Source organism: Bos indicus, chromosome 10 (assembly GCF_029378745.1).
Source record: "Bos indicus isolate NIAB-ARS_2022 breed Sahiwal x Tharparkar chromosome 10, NIAB-ARS_B.indTharparkar_mat_pri_1.0, whole genome shotgun sequence".
Lineage (NCBI taxonomy): Eukaryota > Metazoa > Chordata > Mammalia > Artiodactyla > Bovidae > Bos > Bos indicus.
In genome coordinates this window covers 27,071,010-27,092,606 of record NC_091769.1, presented here as the reverse complement: position 1 = coordinate 27,092,606, position 21,597 = coordinate 27,071,010, and the positions used below count along the sequence as shown (strand labels likewise).

General features: G+C 38.7%; 2 protein-coding genes across 2 annotated transcripts; one reads left to right on the top strand and one right to left on the bottom strand.

The window, feature by feature from the left end:
• Positions 1–1,906: 1,906 nt before the first annotated feature.
• On the bottom strand, positions 1,907–2,883 carry LOC109564290 (olfactory receptor 4Q3-like). Its single transcript, XM_019967781.2, is given in 2 exon segments — positions 1,907–1,959; positions 1,962–2,883. Coding segments are annotated over 2 exon segments (960 nt in total). The 5' UTR covers positions 2,869–2,883.
• A 10,755-nt stretch (positions 2,884–13,638) lies between these two features.
• LOC109564289 (olfactory receptor 11G2-like) lies at positions 13,639–14,625 on the top strand. The gene has a single exon (XM_019967780.2). It carries the CDS (start codon positions 13,639–13,641, stop codon positions 14,623–14,625), a length of 987 nt encoding a protein of 328 aa, XP_019823339.2.
• The last annotated feature ends 6,972 nt before the right edge of the window (positions 14,626–21,597 follow it).

Here is a 21,597-nt window from a genome sequence, read left to right as displayed (position 1 = left end):
ACTCATACACTACTCTGACTGGCAGTTTCCTCATGTCAGCCCTTCTGGATATCTATGGTAGACAATAATTCTCTGTGGAAATATCATGGAGTGAAAGGAAAAGAGGAGGATGTAATCAGTACCAGGAGGCCATGCACCCTCATTCATCCTGTTAAGAAATCACCCAAGTGGTAGCTTTGTTCCCGGTCTTTGAGAATTCCTTCTGTAGCCACATATACATACACACACACACACACACACACACACACACACACAAACAGTTTCTTAAGCATAAAGTCACTAACTCCCAGCATAAAACTGAAAATCCACTCTTTATTCCAATGTAAAGAAAACTCTTACATAATAAGTATTGCAAATTATCTAGTAAATCATAGTACTAGGTAGAATTTCAGACTTTTTTTTCTGAAGTATGCTTTTTAACTAAGTAATCAGAAAAGCCTCCCTATAGCAATTGATTAGGAAATACAGAGATCAAATATAAAAATATTCTTCAAAGTCCATCATTCTATTATTATTTAGTAAATAGAATGAATTCCTTCATAGGCATAAAAAGTTGCAAAGAGCCTTAAGTCATAGGTTTGTTGTAGTTGTTTAATCACTGTCATGTCCTACCCTTTGCGACCCTGTAGCCCTCCAGAATCCGCTATCTATGGGATTTCCGAGGCAAGAATACTGGTGTGGGTTGCCATTTCCTTCTTCAGGGGATCTTCCTGACCCAGGGATCGAACCCACATCTCCTGCTTGGCAGGCAGATTTTTACCACTGAGTCACCTAGATAATCTTAAATATAAATGTTCTGGTCAATCTTTTTTTAAGGATCTCCTAGGTCGCAAGATCCTATGCAGGTATAATTGAAACAAAGTAGTTAGTTCATATGATCGTATTAATACTCTTCCTGGGGAGAAAAAAATATTAGCTTAGACTTAATTAAAGTTTCTAGCTTTCTTGGTTAATTACACTTTTTCTACATGATCTTCGGCAAGATATTATTTATCAAAATGGAGTTGGTAAAAACACAGTTGAATAATATTACTTACTTTTCAAAGCACTTCTGGGCAGAGCAATAGTTCTTCAAGGGCAGGAACCAGGTAGGTGGGTGCTTTAAACCACAGCTCATTTCTTTCTCTTTTTCCTTTAGAGTTCAGAGCTCTTAAACATTGTGAACAATTAAAGAACAGTCTTATCAATTCTCTCCCAACAATTCAGCTAAAAGAAAAACTCTAGGTGAAATGGAATGCCTCTTCTAAAGAATTCTCTATAGCAGAATGCTGAGAGCTTCCCTCACTCCAGCACCCTTAGACTTCCTTTCCTTTACACATAAACTTCATTAAGAGCTTATGTTCAATCAAATGAGTTGTTCAACTGCATTTCCAAAAATTGGCACAATGCACAACATAGTTCCTGGGTGACCACTAATATGCAGGCTAGTTTGTGATGTTTTCAAGCTTTGTTGCAGACAAGACAAAAGGGATTCACATTGCCTCAGAAGATTCTCTGATGAGACCTCAGAAGGAACTTCTGGACACCAGGAAATGTTATACCCTAGAGGAGTAAGACACAAAAGGAGCTATACAATCTTCTTTCATTTGAAAAGAGCTTAAAAAGGAAATGAATAAAGGAAGACCACTTATAGGCAAAAGGCTAGAAGAGCCGATCTTTCAATGTGTCCCTTTGACCTTAGTACTCAATTCTTATTATCATTTGTGGGCCAGTAAACACTACTGAGGTCCTTGCTTAATATTTGACACCTGATACAGTCACCTATGCCTCCCAGCTATAATCAAGAACAATGCATTATAATTTTTATACTGCCTTCTCTTTTATACCAAAGTCACCAAATTTCTTCTCATGCATGTACTCAGGTATAGGATGAGTTAAGAGTGTTAGATAGAATATATTTTCTAAATCACCTCTTCCTGTTCATTCTTGGACATGGCAGCAGGATGTCACATGTTTTTTTCTCAGCTTCTTCATAGCTGTCTTCATATCAGTGTTTCTGAGAGTATAAATGAGGGGGTTCAACATAGGTGTGATCACTGTGTAGAAGACAGATAAAACTTTGTCCACAGAGAAGCTGCAGAAAGGTCTCAGGTAGATGAATACACACGGCACAAAGATCAGACTGACCACTGTTAGGTGGGAGGCACAGGTAGAGAGTGCCCTGCTCTGGCCCTGGCGGAAGCGAGTTCTCAGGGTGACCAGGATGACAGCATAAGAGAAGAGCAAAACCAAGAAACAGACAAGAGACAACAGACCATTGTTCGAGACCATCAGCACTTCTACTACATATGTGTCTGTGCAGGCTAGCTTGATGACCTGTGGGACGTCACAGTAGAAGTTGTCCAGTTTATTGGGCCCACAGAAGGGCAGCTGAATGACCAGTGTGACCTGTGTGATAGAATGGACAAAACCCCCACACCAACAGGCAAAAACCATCTGAAAGCAGTGCTGGCGGTTCATGACTGTCAGGTACTGCAAAGGATTACATATGGCAACATACCTATCATAGGCCATGGCTGTCAGCAGAAACATCTCACTGGCTCCCAGAAAGTGCAGGAAGCAGATCTGGGCCAGGCATCCGGAAAAAGAGATGATCTTGTCCTCCTGTAGGAAATCTCCTAACATCTTGGGCACAGTAACACAGCTCAGGCATAGGTCAATGAAGGACAGGTGGCCCAAAAAATAGTACATAGGTGACTGGAGCAGGTGAGTATCAGCTCGCACCGTTACCACTATCAAGAGGTTTCCCAGGACAATGGCCATGTAAAACAACAGAAATATTAAGAAGAGAAATAGCTGCAGCTCCAAGGATGATGATAGACCCAGAAGAACAAATTCTGTCACCTTAGAATCATTTTCTTTTTTCATCAGGTCAAGAATACCAAGTGACCTAAGAAAGATGAATTAAATTAGAACAAGAGAGATTTAAGCTAGACAAAAGGCAAAAAAAAAAAAAAAGAAAGAAAGAGGAAACTGAAATAATGGAAGAAACGGGAATTAGGATCCAGATGGGTTATATTAGAATTAGGTAGGCTCAGGACAGTATTGCCATGAATCCAGCTATCGTTGTATTACCACTAAGTAGTGTCCGACTCTTTTGTGACCCCATGGACTGTTGCCTGCCAGCTTCCTCCATCCATGGGATTTCCCAGTTGACGAACCCACTGTAGTGGGTTACCATTTCCTTCTTCAGGGCATCTTCCCACCCCAGGGATTGAACCTGCATCTCCTACATTGGCAAATGAATTCTTTACTGTTGAGCTTCCAGGGAAGCCCCCATGAATCCAGTGCCTTCTGTTATGTAAATTTGATCCTGTCTTATCCAAATCTTGTAGCCACCTTCCAAAATACTACCATCCCTAGAATTCCCTGATGCTGTGGGAATTTCATTGTTCTGTAAATGCTTCTAAGTGCATAAAACAAGAACAAGACTCAAATTATTTCTTAAATTTAAGATTTATAAATGTCAGTATATAGAAAAAAAGAGTATGAACAACAGGAGGTATAAAAAGGATTTCAGAGTCAGAAAGAGGTATAAGGGAGGAGACTGGAGATCTGAGAAACTTACATCATTGAATATCAGGAACTATGCAGTTTCAAAGAAAGAACATTTTACCCTGCTCTTCATTCCACCAGCTCCTTCTTCATAGTCTCAGGCTAGCAAAATGAGAAATTCTCAGATGACCATCAAAGTTGCCCTGTCTGTGCCCTCATGGTGTTCTTATGAGTCAAGCCTTAATTGAGGGCTGGCTGTAAGGACTGGAGAGATCCCCTCTCCCTAGGGCTTTGTCTGTATCTGACGCTTTTATGGTCCTTATGCCACCATTCAGCCTAATGAGTCCTGGGATTCCCTGGGCTGCTGTTGTTAGTTGTCTGCATGTCAGTTCTTGCTGGAAAGCTGACCTTGGGCTCTGAAGGTTCTGAAACAGTCAGACCTTATTGTACAACACAGCCCTCCCATTTACCTATTTCGTATTGATTAATTTGACACTACGTGTGCTACCAATTTTCCATATGTCAGTCTGTTATCTGAGTAAAACAATACTCAATGGTTTCCCAACCATGCTTCCTGGAGTGGGTTAGGCTGAATGATAAATGCCAAGTTACCATAGGAAGCTGTACAAGCAGGAACACTTCCTTCAGGGTGTTACAGAGTCTTAATACAACACAAGTCTCTTGATGATACTTCAAGCATCTTCTCTAACTGGTGCCTATGTATGGATCTTATCCAGAAAACAAAGATGCTATCTTTAGTAACTGACTTGTGTTGCTGTCAAAGTAAAATTTTTTATGTTATAAAACATAATTCTGATATGGCTGATTCATGTTGAAGTTTGAAAGAAAACAACAAAATTCTGTAAAACAATTATCCTTCAATAAAAAATAAATTAAAAAAACAGAATTCTGAAATAGATGATGAATACATGTCAAAATTGTATTTAATTCTTTAATGAGGGATGGTAGGATGACAAAGCCAATTCAAAAAACAATATAAATAATGACTTTGTATAATCACAGTATAAAAAAGAACACTAAAATAAAATTTCTAAATATATAAACCAGTTAATGCCCTAAAGGAAAACACAACCTTAACATTTGGGATTTTTTTCCCCCACACTAACAAGAAAATTGACACAGTTTAGCAGTTTTCTATTATATCTAACTATATAATTGTACACATCTGAAATCCCATAAATAGCAAATACTAGGTTAAAATTACATCCTTCTAGAGTTAGATGAGCCTTAAGTAGGCTTGTTAAATAACATTTTAACATGACATTAAAAGGTAACACTTATACTTGGATTTCACTTTAGGATAAGAATAAGAAATAAAGCATACCAGCAGGATAATATCAGACATTTCTCTCTTGCAGAAGGAGTTCTCATGGCAGACAGGTTTTTAGATTTTTTTTCCCTCCCACTGCAAAGTGACAGTTCAAGGGAAAAGAAGAGATATACGCAGGTGAGAGTAGGACCCACACTGAGTTAGATTATTCAGGCATTGTTGAGGTCAATATCACCCATCCAACTGCATCAGCATAGCTCCAGGGTCCCTGAAAGAAACATACCCAGTCATTAGAGTCATTGCTCTCCAGAATGCCCAAATCTATGTCTTCTCATCAGCCTCATCTATGGCTTTTTAATAGGCCATTCATTATCTTCTTAATCTAGATAAAAATTTCTAAGTCAGTTTTATCCTAAGAATTATTTCCCATAAGCATAGTTGACATTCCACCATTTTTAGGTTTGCAATGAACAGAGATAGAAAATTAACCCAAAATAATATTTATTTAGAAAAAATTATTGCAGTTACTTTGAACTAAAGTGAGTAATATACTTCCCTTCAAACTTCTAAATTGTTCTGTCTCATCTCAAATTTTATGTTTTATCATTTTTATTTTATATATATCCAGCATAAGGAGATCAGTCCTGGGTGTTCATTGGAAGGACTGATGTTGAAGCTGAAACTCCAATACTTTGGCCACCTGATGAGAAGAGCTGACTCATTGGAAAAGACCCCGACGCTGGGAAAGATTGAGGGCAGGAAGAGAAGGGGACAACAGAGGATGAGATGGTTGGATGGCATCACCAACTCAATGGACATGGGTTTGGGTGGACTCCGGGAGTTGGTGATGGACACGAGGCCTGGTGTGCTGTGGTTCATGGGGTTGCAAAGAGTTGGACATGACTGAGCAACTGAACTGAACTGAACTGAACTAGCCATTTATGTTTTCAAACAAATTACTCTTCTTTGCTCTTAATAAGTAAAAACATATCTATTGTCTTGCATATACATTTGTATTTCCTTGCCACCTATGTATCTAGTAGAGTCTCAACAACCTATATTACTTGTACTTGAGGATTTTTGTCATACACAAACATCTCAGCAGATAGGAATAAGCACACATTTTATGAATTCCTATAGTCACAAAAATTCCTTTTTGTTTCTTAAAGAGGTGAAAATAAAAATATGCCTTAACATCGTCTAAGGGTAGTTAAACACCCTATCAAACTGTTATCAAATAGCCATTCTATAATATATATAATGTATAAAAATAGAAAAATCAGAACTAAACATGCTTCTCACTCCAATTCTAGGGAACTGTATGTAGGGAAGGTTGCCTTGGTAATAAGTAGATGGAAAGAAAAAAAAAAAGCCCTTGAGAAGCTGGGGTTACAGAGAGGCCCTCAAGAATGTGGCAGCCTTAGTTTACATATCTGGAATCTCAGACTTTGCTTTCATTTAGGGATATCCTTAACAAATAGTGTCCTCTGGTGCCTGATAGCCACAAGCCCAAACCCTGGATGAGGAAGGGATTTTCCTCCTGGGTCTCACAGAATCCACACAAACATCTTTTTCAAGGACAATGAGCAGACAATGCCAAAGACAACTGTATTACTTAAAAAATTTTTTTTGGTTGTAATACTTTTGTACTGCTACAGTAATGCAACAAATGACCACCAACTCAGTGGCTTAACAAATAAATTTATTATCTTTATAATTCTATAGGTCAGAAGTCTAACAAAGTCTTGCTGTGATAAAAATCAGTGTTGGCAGGGCTATAGTTCTTTCTGGGGGCTTTGGCAAGAATCTTCAAAGCCTGTAACACTAAATCAAGCCTTGTCTCACACCTACCATCTTTCTGGTTCCTGAAACCAGGAAAGGTTCAAGGCTCTTAAGGACACAAGGATACACCTTGAATGGGGCCACCTGGAAACTGAAAGTTTTCCCAGCTGAAACTCCTTATCTTAGTACATCAAAGTCCATTTCACCAGGTGAAGTAGCAGATTCACAGGTTTGGAATATGTTAGTCTGAGGATTAGGCCCCTGACATCTTTGGTGCTGTTATTTTTCTTACCACAAAATACAATATAGCAAAGTGTCACAAATTAGAGCCAACAAAAAGCTCAGACACAAGAGACAGACACCCAGACTTCAGACACTGGGCTTATCACACATGGTTTATAAAAGAACTCTCAGATATAGATTGTTTAAAAATTATGTCTAAAGAAGTAAAACACAAAGTCTGGATATTTATTAGAGTTAGGAAGGGCACACCTCACATGTTTCTCCACACTGCTTTTATTTAATGTGTCTTTGTTTAACACTGATCCTCCATGGATGTTGTTCCTGCTGATGCAGTTCTGATTTGGCAGTTTCTCTCCCAGAATATTCAAGATATAATTCCACATACGGTTTTCACTGTAGATATTGAGCAATCAACTTTCTGCATAAGTCCTACTTCTGGAGATGTAATCAATCAATTTTTTTTCTCTTGTTTCTTTTCAAGCAATATTTTTGTCTTTAGTTTTCTGTTGCTTACATACAACTCATATAACTATGAATCTATTCTTATTTATACTGTTTGTAATGTGTTGGGCTTGCTCTTTGAGACTGTAGATTTTTGTGCTTGACCAAATCTATACAAAGTTTCAAACATTTTGTCTTTAAATATTTGCTTCTGTCTGCTTCTCTCATCTTTTTCATTTGTCAAACTAATATTGGACTTCCACTTTAACTTCTCTTTCATTTTTCTCTTTTTTATCCATTCAGAACGCATTCCTTTTTCTTCTGATGTAGTCTCGAGTTAATATATTTTTTATCTGCTCTCTGATCTGCTGTTAAACTAGTCCATTAAATTTCTTTTTTTTAATTTCTGGATGGTCATTAACTTTTCTCCAAAGAATATTCCACATCTGTTAATCAGCATGTTGACACATCTACCTGAAGCTAGTGGGTAAAGATGTTAAATGACATCTTTACCCACTAGCTTTTAGACTTTTAGACTTTTTAAACTAGAAGTTTAAATCAATTGCCATGATAGAATGCAAGAAGGTCTCTGTCCCCTTACAAGGAAAAGTTATTAGGAAAGCAGATGTCTGGCCTTTTAAAAAATATGTTGACGTTCTTTTTTGGCTTGTTTGTTTGGCAGCTTGGCTTGAGGGATCTTAGTTCCCTGACCACGAATTGAACACATGCCCTCGGCAGTGAAAGCAGAGAGTGCTAACCCCTGGGCTTCAGGGAATTTCCCTATGTTAACTTTCTTATCTCTCTTTTTCTGCCTTTTTAGGACTGAAAGAGGTGGAAGTTTAAAAAAAAATGTTGAGCATTAGCTTTTATGGAGAAGAGAAAAATATGTCTGTGTGTGCTCAGTCGCTCAGTCGTTTCTGACTGTTTGCCACCCCATGAACTGTAACCCTCCAGGCTCCTCCATCCATGGGATTTCTCAGGCAAGACTACTGGAGTGGGTTGCCATTTCCTGCTCCAAGGGATCTTCCTGACCCAGGGATCAAACCCATATCTCCTGCACTGGCAGGTGAATTCTTTACCATTGAGCCTTAGCTTTTATGGAGAAGAGAAAAAGATGCCTACTGGTTGCTAAACCCAATGCTAGGGAACGGTGGCTTCCCCCAGCAGCAAGAAGAGGGACTTTGTCAGCTAAAATGACTCTAAATATCATAGAAAACAAATATACATGTCAAATATTTCTGTCCACTAAGCAGAAGATACCTCCAATGAATTCCCAATTTGTGAAATAGAATGGATATCTTTGCACACTTGATACTAATAAAAATATTTCCATCACAGTAGAAAACCTCCCACCACAATGCACATGAAGTTTGAAACACTGGTCTTATTTCATCACAACACAGAAAGAGTTGTATTTGGGACAGGGTAAAAACCAACAGTTGGCAACCTATGGCAAGCCTAGCACAGATGAAATTAAGATAGAACTGATCCTAGACAAAATTGTTAAGTAGGGAAAGTGTGTCTTGGTCCATGTTCACTCTACGTTGGGTCCTCCATTATTAATCATACACATGCTGTAGTTCTAACACCTCAAACTGGCTCTTGATGCTCGTGGTTCCCCACCTTGCACTATAATGACCTATATAAACTTCTAATATTGTTTGCTCAACCTTTCACTACCACATAGAAATAGACACTAACAGACAGATTATATCAATCTGTCTTACTATACCTGACTCCAGAGATCCTCTAAAAGGTCATTCGGGGAATTCCCTGGTGGTCCAGTGGTTAGGACTTCACATTCTCACTGCAAAGGCTTGGGTTCAATCTCTGGTTGGGGAACTAAAACCCCACATGGTACACAGCATGACCAAAGATTTTTTTTTAATTAAAGTATAAAAAAATGGTCATTCATAACTGATTTTTCTGTTTTCTTCTGTGTTTTTCCATGACTGTACGTACTGCCTCGTCTTGATTTACAAGCAAAACTACAAAAATAAGTGTTTTGTGGTTTATCCATGAATAATACAGAAAATATTCCTGTTATATTTTTGGTGAAAAAAAATTTTGTAAAGTTTATTTCAACCTAAATGAAATGTGAATTTTGTTTGAAAAAATAAATGGTCATTCACATAGTGACTCTGAAAAAAATATGTAGGTAACACCTCAATTGGAAGATATTTTTGAAATAGCATTATTGGGCCTATTATATTGATCAAAAAAGATAATTATTTTTTTGTACACAAAAAAAGTTAGAATAACATTGGGAATAATTTCGAGAATCTTAAGAGAAAATTCATCATACTATGATGTATGCTAAGTTGCTTTAGTCATGTTCAACTCTGTGAATCTATGGACTATAGCCTGCCAGGCTTCTCTGTCCATAGGATTCTCCAGGCGAGAATGCTGGAATGGATTGCCATGCACTCTCCAGGGGATCTTCCTGACCCAGGGATCAAACCCATGTCTCTTAAATCTCCTTCACTGGTAGGCGGGTTCTTTACCACTAGCGCCACCTGGGAAGGCCTCATACTATGATAGTACAGAGCTAATACAGTTAAACCACTGATTCTGAAGGAAACAAAAAATAAACCATAATGGCACCACTAGCAACAAAAATCTCATATTCCTTAAGTTTTTCCCTTTTTTTTCCTCATAAGAAAACATTTTCAATCTTCTACATTTCTCTGGTGATCGATTATATGGCTGTCACCTTTCCCTAGAGGCGTGGTCTTACAGAATAAAAAGATATTTCATAATTAACTTTGACTTCAGAAGACACAATCATATGCTCAGTTCACACAACTACTTATTTTTCCTAGTTGCTCTCTAAAAGGTATTTAATCACAGATGGTAAAGGCAGATACTGGCCTGAGAGACTAGCCTTCCCAAAGGACAACTTTTTAAAATATACAAAGAACCAAACCTTTAGGATGCTCTCCAGAACGCCATTTTTTTAATTTGTTTTTAATTAGAGAACTGTTGCTTTACAATGTTGTGTTGGTTCAGAACTCCTTTTTTTTGATTAAAAACTTTACATAGATGGTACTTGAATCCTTTCTTCCAAATTAAAAACTAAAAACCACTCCCAAAGTCTAACCTTCACCATCCTCCAGACATCTCCCCTGACGAGAATCTTGGCAGTCACTGCCAAGTTAATTGTACAAAAGGAGGTTTGTTTTTCAGTGAAAGTCCTGGGAATCACACTTTTGAGACAGGAGCTGAGAAACAAGGACACAACTGATTCAGTTCCTCCTGAGCATAGCTCACAGGTATGCAGAAATCACATCATGCCCTTATCTTTTCTTTTTTCCCCAAGAAATAATCCTGAATTTGTTTCTTTGTGGTGATGCTGGTGGTGGTATCCTTGATGAAAGATCTGAGGGCCAAAAATCCAAATAGCTTCAATTCCCAGGCAAATCTGTGGTGTTTGTCATTAAAGGAAGTATCAATGAATCCTTTTTCTAGCTTTTTCACAACTCTAAGTGACAGTATGCTCTCTTTTGAAAGCAAGAGAAGAGTTGAGTTATGACTAGCAATTCATAGGAGATGATGTCAAACAGGATTAAAAGTATCGCTTCCCTGGTTCCACTTATAGGAGCTGTATCTACATATCCTTACATTGTTTCAGAGAGACAGAACCAATGACAAACTACAATACTTACCATCCACTTGGAAGTCCAGGTAGGTTAAGGAATTAGGAAAAGCAAATCAGTTTGGGAATGTTTCATAAATTCTTTTTAAAACTAAAAAAATATTAACCCTGTTTTGTTTTTACTTATATGTATATATAATTGTCTATCTACTGGGTAATCAAGTCTTGGGAAACCATAACAATGCTTTTTTTTTCATAACAATGGTTTTATCTGATAAAATAGATTCCATATCACTGCATTTAGAAAGAAGAGACAGAGACACAGATCCTGGCCAAACCAGGACTAATGACTGTCAGGGAGACATCCAAAGTTCTTCTGAAGGAAGTGTCAGACATCAATGTGGTTCATACCGATACCAGGAATAATAAAGTATTTCTTTCCCTTAAGTAAGGAAACCAAATTAAACTATTTTAGGTCTTTCTTTTTCCAAGGTTGCTATATGTTTTCTTTAGTATATTGATCATCGGAAAGCAGATCATTAAATGTTTTGAAAAATCATCAACTCAATCTAGATCAGAATACCAGCCCCAATTTCTTCTTAAATACAATGCCAATTCAATCTGTCTCACTGGCTGCTGCTTCTTCCAATTATATTTCCCCATTTCCAAGGTCTTCATGGAGTCTTTTTCTTCTAATAATACCTTCAGAGAAATTTGATTGAAAGAATCAACTACCTTCAGGTAACCATAAGAAGAGAAAAAAGCAGACTTAGTCAAAGGAAATATGGGTCAAAAAAATGCAGCATTACTGAGTAATTTAGTTTAGAATGGAAAGAGTATCAGGGCTGCATCTACCCACCCAAGGACCTTGGCCATGTATTTCCACACAGCCTGTATTTCTGGAGTGTGACATCAGTTGATATGAGTGTACTTGGCTGCACAGGACATCCAGCCTTCTTGGAAGTCCATTTGGACAGCCCCTGCTGTTGTTGCCAAGTGTCTTCTCAGTACTTGTGTATGTCCTCTTAATACTCTCATGGTCATAGTGAAGCCCTTTCCTTTTTCTCTGTGGACAAATAAGAGAAAGGAGGGACTTCAGTAAGATCCAAGGGGACCAGTGCACATGCATTTTTGATGTAGCTGGGTCAACTTTGGGACCTCATTTGGTCCCAAAGGGACAGGCTATCCCTGCTTCTCTGGGGCTGAGGGTTCCCTGAGTTACAAGACTTTCAGGGTTAAAATGAGTTCAGTTCCAGGCAAACTGGCACGTTTGGTTACTCTAGTCTCACACCATATTGATCCACCATCTCCTCTTTTTGCCATATCCTTGCTCTCATCTGCCCCCACTTTCTTCTTCAAGGTCCAATGGTATGGTTCTTTCCTTGCATATGTGAAATGATTAAGGCTTCCAAGTGGAAAGTTATCTGAATTAAAATTCAAATGGGGGCAGAAATGATGATTTATTCACTTAGCAAGCAATTACAATGTACATATTACCTAAAAAATAATGTGAAAGTTGCTCAGTCGTGTCCAACTCTTTGTGACCCCAGTCCATGGTATTCTCCAGGCCAGAATACTGGAATGGGTAGCCTTTCCCTTCTCCAGGGGATCTTCCCAACCCAGGGATTGAACACAGGTCTCCCGCATTACAGGCAGATTCTTTACCAGCTGATGTATTAGATACCAAAAAAGATCAAAGATGATTAACACTTGGCCTCTGTCCTCAGAGGTTTACAGTCTAGTAGTTATATTAAGACATGAAAAATAAATAAATAAATAATGCAAAGTACAAAGTGCAAAGTCTTTGGTGTAGAAAAATGCTGTAGCTTTTAGAGTGTTTTCTTATTGCTTCTGGAAAACATTTTAGAATGTTTTTTCAATCCTTAAAAAATAATGATTCATTTCTTTAATGTTGATTCAGGAAATATGTTAGCATGCCTATGAAGTGAACTGAACTGTGCTAGGAATTCATAATATGGAGATGAAAAATACATCTCTGCCTTCAGAAGCTCAGACTGGTAAAGAGAAAAGTGACAGTTACAAGAAGGCATAATATAAGTTTACATACACATATGTCAGATGCTATGGAAAAAACAAAGAATTACTATATGATGGTGAAGTCCAGCAATATTTCATGAAGTTGGTAATCAACAAACGGTGTAGATTGCAAGTACCAGTTATTCGATCAAAGGAAAAAAAGTAAATAAATAGTAAAAAGATGGAGAAAGAGAAAGGAAGGGATCCAGAAGGGATGGGCAAGAAATAAGAAAGGAAGGAAAGAGGGAGGGAGGGAGGGGTGTAGGGAAGAAAGGGAGGGGAGAAAGAGGGAGGTAGAAAGGGTGTGTGTGGGTGTCACGTGTGTGCGTGCTAAGCTCCTTCAGTTGTGTCCGACTCTTTTCCACCCTATGGACTGTAGTCTGCCAAGCTCCTCTGTCCATGGGATTCTCCAGGCAAAATTACCAGGGTGGGTTGCCATGCCTTCCTTCAGGGGATCTTTCTTACAGAGGGATCAACCCCTGTCTCACGTCTCCGGCGTTAGCAGGCAGGTTCTTTACCACTAGCGCCACCTGCGGGAAGCCCAAAAGGAGGAGCAACAGCTATCTTAAGAAGAAGAGCATGTCATTTGACAGAAATGTGACTATTCTTTTCTTATCTGGGACATAGAACTCAAGAGGTGAGGTTAAACAAGTAGATAAAGATCAGATTGTGAAGGGCCTTGTGTGTTATACTCAGTTGTTTGGATTTGGCTTCACAATAATAATGTTTCATTGCAGCACAGCTTACAGACTAAATGAACATCTCCGAATCAGCATCCCATTCTGAATCAGTGCGTGAATTCATCCTTCTGGGTTTTCCCTGCAGCAGGGAGATTCAGGTCATTCTGTTTATGTTCTTCTCCATGGTCTACCTCCTGACTCTCATAGGAAATGGAGCCATTATCTGTGCTGTGTGTTGGGACCAGCATCTCCACACCCCCATGTACATCCTGCTGGGGAATTTTGCATTCCTGGAGATCTGGTATGTCAACTCCACTGTTCCAAACACACTGATCAACTTCCTCTCAGAGAGCAAGGCCATCTCTTTCACTGGTTGCTTCCTTCAATTATATTTTTTCTTTTCCATGGGCTCCACTGAGTGCTTCTTTCTCTCAGCAATGTCGTTTGATCGATACTTTGCCATCTGCCGCCCTCTAAATTATGCCACAATTATGACTGGTAGACGTTGTTTCAACCTAGTGATTGCTTGTTGGGTATGTGGATTTCTCTGGTATCTGGTGCCTGTTATTCTCATTTCCCAACTGCCTTTCTGTGGTCCTAATGCAATTGATCACTTTGTATGTGACTCAGGCCCACTGCTGACCCTTTTATGTGTTCCTGCTCCCATGTCCAAGCTCACCAGCTATACTCTAAGTGCCCTCATCATCCTCCTTAGCTTCCTTTTCATCCTCATCTCCTATGCCCTGGTTCTACTTGCTGTTCTTCGATTGCCCTCAGCATCCAGTCGACAAAAGGCCTTTTCCACCTGTGGGTCCCATTTGGCTGCGGTGCTGCTATTCTACGGGACCATTATGGTGATGCATGTGAGCCCTGGATCCAGCCACTCCACCTTATTGCCGAAAATCATGACTTTGTTCTATGCCATGGTGACTCCACTCATCAACCCTTTGATTTACAGTCTCAGGAATAAGGATATGAAAAAAGCTCTCTGGAAAGTTCTGGAAAAGTTTAAAATTTCTTTTAAAGTCTTTGGCAGCAGGCGCAGGAGGAATGTGGGATAATCTGGTTTAGTGTGATGTGGATAAAATGGCCATCCTTGAACTTTCACACATTTGTCCCATCATCCATTCAGTAAATAGTAACCGAACGCCTCCTTCATGTTGGACACTGCACTTGGCACTGTATTGTGAATATAATTATGAAGATAAATCAGACACAATCTCTTCCTCAAATTGAACTCTAATGGTGCAAACAGGTAAGAAAATAATTAATATAAAATGCAATAAATATTCTAACCGATATATGTACAATATATGAAACACAAGGAAAAAACAACTAATTTTGCCTGGGGTCGTGGGCAGTCAGGATTAGTGTTAGGGAAAACTTAAGTCAACATCATGGCAGACATGTATATTTTGTGATGAGTTTGGGGAAAGCCTTGTATTCTGTTTAACTTCTAACTAGATTTCTTTTTTTATTAATACTTTTAAAATTTTCATAAAAAATAGTTGACTCACAATGTTGTGTTAGTTTCAGGTGTACAGCAAAGTGAAACAGTTATACATATACATATATCCACTCTTTTTTTTTATTCTTTTCTTATATAAGCTATTACAGAGTAGAGTTCCCTGTGCTATACAGCAAGTTCTTATTAGTTATGTTTTATATATAGTAGTGTGTATATGGAGAAGGCAATGGCACCCCACTCCAGTACTCTTGCCTGGCAAATCCCGTGGACGGAGGAACCTGGTGGGCTGCAGTCCATGGGGTCGCTAAGAGTCAGGCATGACTGAGCGACTTCACTTTCACTTTTCACTTTCATGCATTGGAGAGGGAAATGGCAACCCACTCCAGTGTTCTTGCCTGGAGAATCCCAGGGACGGGGGAGCCTGGTGGGCTGCGGTCTATGTGGTCGCACAGAGTCGGACACGACTGAAGCAACGCAGCAGCAGCAGCAGTGTGTATATGTAAGTCCCAGTCTCCCAATTTATCCCTCCCCCCATTATGCCCTGGCAACCATAAGTTTGCTTTCTACATTTGTGACTGTACTTCTGTTTCATAAATAAGTTCATTTATACTCTTGTTTTTTTAGATTCCACATATAAGCAATATCATATGATATTTGTTTTTCTGTATCCAACTTACTTTACTGAATATGACAATCTCTATGTCCATACATGTTACTGCAAATGGCATTATTTGACCTTTTTATGGCTGAGTAATATTCCATTGTATATATGTACTACACCTTCTTTATCTTGTACCCTATTGATGGACATTTATGATTGTTTCCATGTCTTGGCTATTATAAATAGTGCTGCAGTGAACATTGGGGTGCATGTATCTTTTCAGTTTATGATTTTCTCCAGGTATATGCCAAGAATGGAATTTTTGCATCATATGGTAGTTCTGTTTTTAGTTTTTGTGAATAAAACAACTGACAAGGGATTAATCTCCAAAATATACAAACAGCTTATGCATCTCAACATGGAGAAAAAAAACAATCAAAAAATGGGCGGAGTATGTATAGAGACATTTCTCCAAAGAAGGCATGCAGATTGCTAGAAAGCACATGAAAAGACACTCAGTATCACTAATTACTACAGAAATGCAAATCAAAACTACAAGGAGGTATCATCTCACACAACTCAGAATGGCTATCATCAGAAAATCTACAAGCAGTAAATGTGAGAGGGTGTGGAGAAAGGGAACCCTCCTACACAGTTGATAGGAACCTAAACTGATACAGCCACCATGGGGAACAGTATGGATGCTCCTTAAAAGCTAAAAATAGATTGCTTTTTCAATCCTACTATGATGTCTTTGAAAGGATATGAGACTTAAAATCAAAAGATCTAGGTGGGAACTCAATTCTTCCATTAATCCACTGTGAATTTGGCAGGTAACTTCATTTCAACTAAAATTGAAATGACAGTTGAACAGAGAACAATTCGTGTGATGTTTTAACAAATCATGAGTCCCAAAGTTCCTAAAACAGTACATAGAAAATACACAATAAATATTAATTAAATATGAATGTTAATGAATTCTTTGTTCTCATGTTCTTTATCAGAATCAAAATCTCAGGTCCTCCATGAAAGTCACCTCCTATAACTTTTGGCAAAGCCCTTTTACAACAGCTCTCCTTCTCAACTTTCCTTGAGACATAACTAGATTATGTTTTCTCCATTTATAGCCAAAATACCACGTGTTAAGTTAATTTTGGTTTGTGAGTGTGTGTGTGTGTGTGTGTTTACAGTGTTCTGGAGAATTAAGTCTTTGAAACTGGGATTTGTTTACCCCTGGGATACATGAAGACTTTCCAAAAGGCACACAAGCATACATAGTTCAATTTCTAGATCTTCAACTTACATATGCACATTTTCCTAAAGCTGTCGGGCCTAAGAACACATCTCTTATTGAAGTTTCAAATGGACTTATTGCACACATCCTCTTTCACAAGTGCTTTTCTCCCACTTCAGATATAAAGCCTGCCATTCACCAATTCTGACCTTAATATTTTGCATTGTTTGGGTGTATAAGCTTCTAGTTGGGACACTGAACAAATAATTTGAAATAATGATCACTCTACTGTGAAAGTGAATGGATTTGACAGATAATACATCCTTTGGTAACAAATGGTTTACAAGTTTTTCTTTCCAACACAACTAAAAAAGGGTGTCTTGTTTTGGATTGTCATAAAAGAAGAACCATGCAGGTAGTTTATTATTAATAGAAGGTGGTTTCAGGTAATAGGAATGAGGAATGAGAAGAAGCTACTATGACCAATGAAAATTTGATTCCACTAGAACCTCTGAGAATTGTCCATTCAAATGGCACAGGTCTAAGATATTTATTGACTAACCATGGTTACACAGGGAGATATTGACTACTCGTGTTTCCAAAAACACATTGACTGGTGCACCAAATGAGCCATTGTGTCTTCAGAAAAGGCCCTGGGAAGAAAGCAGGAAGACTCATGGATAGGGCTTGAGATGGGAGGGATGCCATCAGACTGATTCTAAGCTCCCAAGGGACTGCCCACCACCTCTGAAACTAACATCAAAGGTAGGTCAGGAAGCTCACAAATATTCCCTACACAGGCTACTTACCTATCCATAACACGTTACAAATAATTTGCAGTTAACAGGCAATATGTGGTAATGGTCAGAACTAGACTGCCTGAATTCAAATTCTGTCTGCACTAACTGCATGACTTCGTATATGCCTCCATTAACTCATATTTAAAGAAGCAATGATGATAGAGCTTTCCTCCTAGTGCCATTGTGAGGGTGAAATGAATCAATCTGCTTATCAGAGAGTGTAGCAAAGAGTAAACCTTAAAATATCTCCATCATTGTAATACTTCATGCTTATGTTCACAGGGAATTTACTCTCATTACAAGTTCTAATTTGGAAGTTAATTTTCTATCCCAAATTCCCAATTACTAGAATGTAGCTAAAAATGTGGGCAGTATAATAAAGAGTTAACAAGTCAAACATTGGATACTCAGATTACAGAGAAATAAAGAGTATATCAATATAGAAATATAGAGTGTATCAATAACATAGATGTTGCTGAATCACAAAGCAGAGATGTTAGTGTGTTGAAGCACAAGATGGTTTTCTCAGTAATATGACTGACAAAGACTATCTTAACATGAGTTATGAGCAAATGAACATGCAAACGCTGAATTACCAATTTAAAAAACCGACGTCCTTGTATGAAAGAACATAGGACATGCAGAATTATAGATTGCAGTTACCTATAATCTGAGAATGGTCTCAGTCTCTTTTTCCCTCTCTCTCCTCACCCTTCTTCCTTTCTTCTTATGCCCCTCTCTCTCTTTCTCTCTCTCTACACATACACTGTTCTGCTTCTCAGGGATCATAGACCTCTCTGACTTTTGATAGGAAAAGAATTTGTCTTCAAATCTGCCAGATCCTGAAAATACTCTTCTCCACTGCACAGATATCATTCAATATCATGTAATATTTCTGTTGCTGCACAATGGAAATCTAGCAACCTGGTGTTCTATCTTATAATATAAATGCTCTCTATATATCTCTAGATAGATGCTCTCACATTTCAAAACAAAACAATTTGTTAGTTGGGAATCAGAATCGCTTCCACTGCTAAATCTGAAAATACTGCCAGCCCTCTGTGTCTGGTGCACTGGGAATCTGCAGTATCGACTGTACTGTGCCATTTTTATGTAAGGGACTTGACATTCCCTGGACTTTTACCTTAGGGCATCCTGGAAACAATCCCCCCATAGATATGGAGGGATGGCTTTACTCCTCTTCCTTGGAATCTTTATAACCTTTACACTATAACCTGAATGTTTGTGTCCCTCCGAAATTCCAATGTTGAAATCCACACCCTCAGCGTGATGGTATGCTCTTAGGATTTGGGGCCTTTAGGTGAAGAGGTCATGAGAGTGGAGCCATCATAAATGGGATTCGTGCCCTTTGGAAAAAGACCCCAGAGAGCTCCTTCATCCCTCCCACCATGTAAGGTTGCACTGTTAACAAGGCTGTCTAAACAAGAAGCATGCTTTCACCAGATACTCTAACTGCTGATGCCTTGATCTTGGATTTCCTAGCCTCCAGATCTGTGAGAAATAAAAGTCTGTTTATATGGCACATATAGTTTATAGTATTTCTGTTGAAGCAGCCCAAACAGAAAAGACACTTCAGAAAGTAGTCTTTCTGTACCATGATCTTTCAAAGGCACTACTTTAGGGGAGCATTTTGTTAATTTGATTGGTCTCTACTCTGCCTCTTCCTCTTTAATTCTCTGGCTTAACCAAAGCATTTTCCTTACCCTAACTAAGGCTTTCTTCCCACCCACCACTGTCTTCTTTTTCTTCTCTCCTATCAACTTCAAAGATGCACATCACAGCCTAACGACCCATGTACCCCACACACAGGTCTCCTATTTAGAATGCCCTCCTCATTCAGTTTGAATTCTACCTGTCCTGTGAGTCAGTGCCTTTAACTGAAGTGAAAGAACCCAATTCATTGCAGTTAAGATTAATAGTTTCATAAAATAAAAAGATAATAACTAGAAAATGAAATATAAAAAAATATATAGCTAACTTTTATATTATTAGATTCAACGCATCACAAACTAGTCAACTATGAAAGTTTCTAAATGCTTCATCTTAGTATCTGAATTTATCACAGACAGCTAACAATTTGCTGCTGCTGCTAAGTCACTTCAGTCATGCCGACTCTGTGCGACCCCATAGATGGCAGCCCACCAGGCTCTTCTATCCCTGGGATTCTCCAGGCAAGAACACTGGAGTGGGTTGCCATTTCCTTCTCCAATGCGTGAAGTGAAAAGTGAAAGTGTAGTCACTCAGTCGTGTCCCACTCTTAGCGACCCCATGGACTGCAGCCCATCAGGCTCCTCCGTCCATGGGATTTTCCAGCCGAGAGTACTCGAGTGGGGTGCCATTGCCTTCTCCAGCTAACAATTTGAGGACTATGCTAATCCATTAACTGCACTTGGAGTAGGACTATTCTATGTCACATTTCAAACCATTTCTTGAATGAATTTTCTAAGTCTCTCATAATGATTTTAACCTATATAGAGCTCTCCCTGGCTCAATCTCTTTATTATCTGCAGATGTAGAGTAATACTGTAATGTACCTTGAATTTTTTTTTTTTTACTTTGGTTCAAGTTCAGTTCAGTTCAGTTGCTTAGTCGTGTCCGACTCTTCATAACCCCATGGACTGCAGCACACCAGGTTTCCCTGTCCATCACCAATTCCCAGAGTTTACTCGAACTCATGTCCATCGAGTCAGTGATGCCATCCAACCATCTCATCCTCTGTCATCCCCTTCTCCTCCTGCCTTCAATCTTGCCCCACATCAGGGTCTTTTCCAATGAGTCAGTCCTTTGCATCAGGTGGCCAAAGTATTGGAGTCTCACCTTCAACATCAGTCCTTCCAATGAACACCCAGGACTGATCTCCTTTAGGATGGACTGGTTGGATCTCCGTGCAGTTCAAGGGACTCTCAAGAGTCTTCTCCAACACCACAGTTCAAAAGCATCAATTCTTCAGTGCTCAGCTTTCTTTATAGTCCAACTCTCATATCAATACACGACTACTGGAAAAACCATAGCCTTGACTAGACAGACCTTTGTTGGCAAAGTAATGTCTCTGCTTTTTAATATGCTATCTAGGTTGGTCATAACTTTCTTTCTAAGGAGTAAGCTTCTTTTAATTTCATGGCTGCAATCACCATCTGCACTGATTTTGGAGCCCCCCAAAATAAAGTCAGCCACTGTTTCCACTGTTTCTCCATCTATTTGCCATAAAGTGATGGGACCAGAGCCATGATCTTTGTTTTCTGAATGTTGAGCTTTCAGCCAACTTTTTCACTCTCCTTTTTCACTTTCATTAAGAGGCTTTTTAGTTCTTCACTTTCTGCCATAACTTTGGTTCAAAGGTGCTAATTTTATAAACAACAAAACTCATAAAAAATGCCATTTAATCAAATATTTCATGAGGGCCAATAAATGCAATGTATTTTTATCTATTTGCTAGTTCAAAGCTGAACAATAATAGTTGTCTGCCTCCAGACACTTTATAATCTGGGAAGGGAGGAAAAATAAGTATATAACTAAGGACAAAACAAAGAAGTTTCTGATGAGTATCATAAGAAAAATACAAAGACAGTTAAATAAAATTTCAGAGGTGAAAAAGGTGTTCCATTAGGGGAATAAGGAGAAGTATTATGGGAAAATGTCATTTGAACTAGAGATTGAAGGATAGATGGGGTTTTGCAGGTGCAGAGGGAGGTAATGAGGATTTCCAATAAGCAAAATGACCACAAAGATGCAAATATGAAAAACTGAAAAGTACTTGGAGAATTAAATGTTATTCAATATATCTGAAAGGGGGAGTAGGAAAAGGTAAAATGAGAAAGGCATTTGAAGTCTATTTGTGGAGAACTGGGGAAATTTTGCATAAGGAAACCAGTGGTGGTTTTTAAGCAGGCAAATAACAAGATCAAAGCA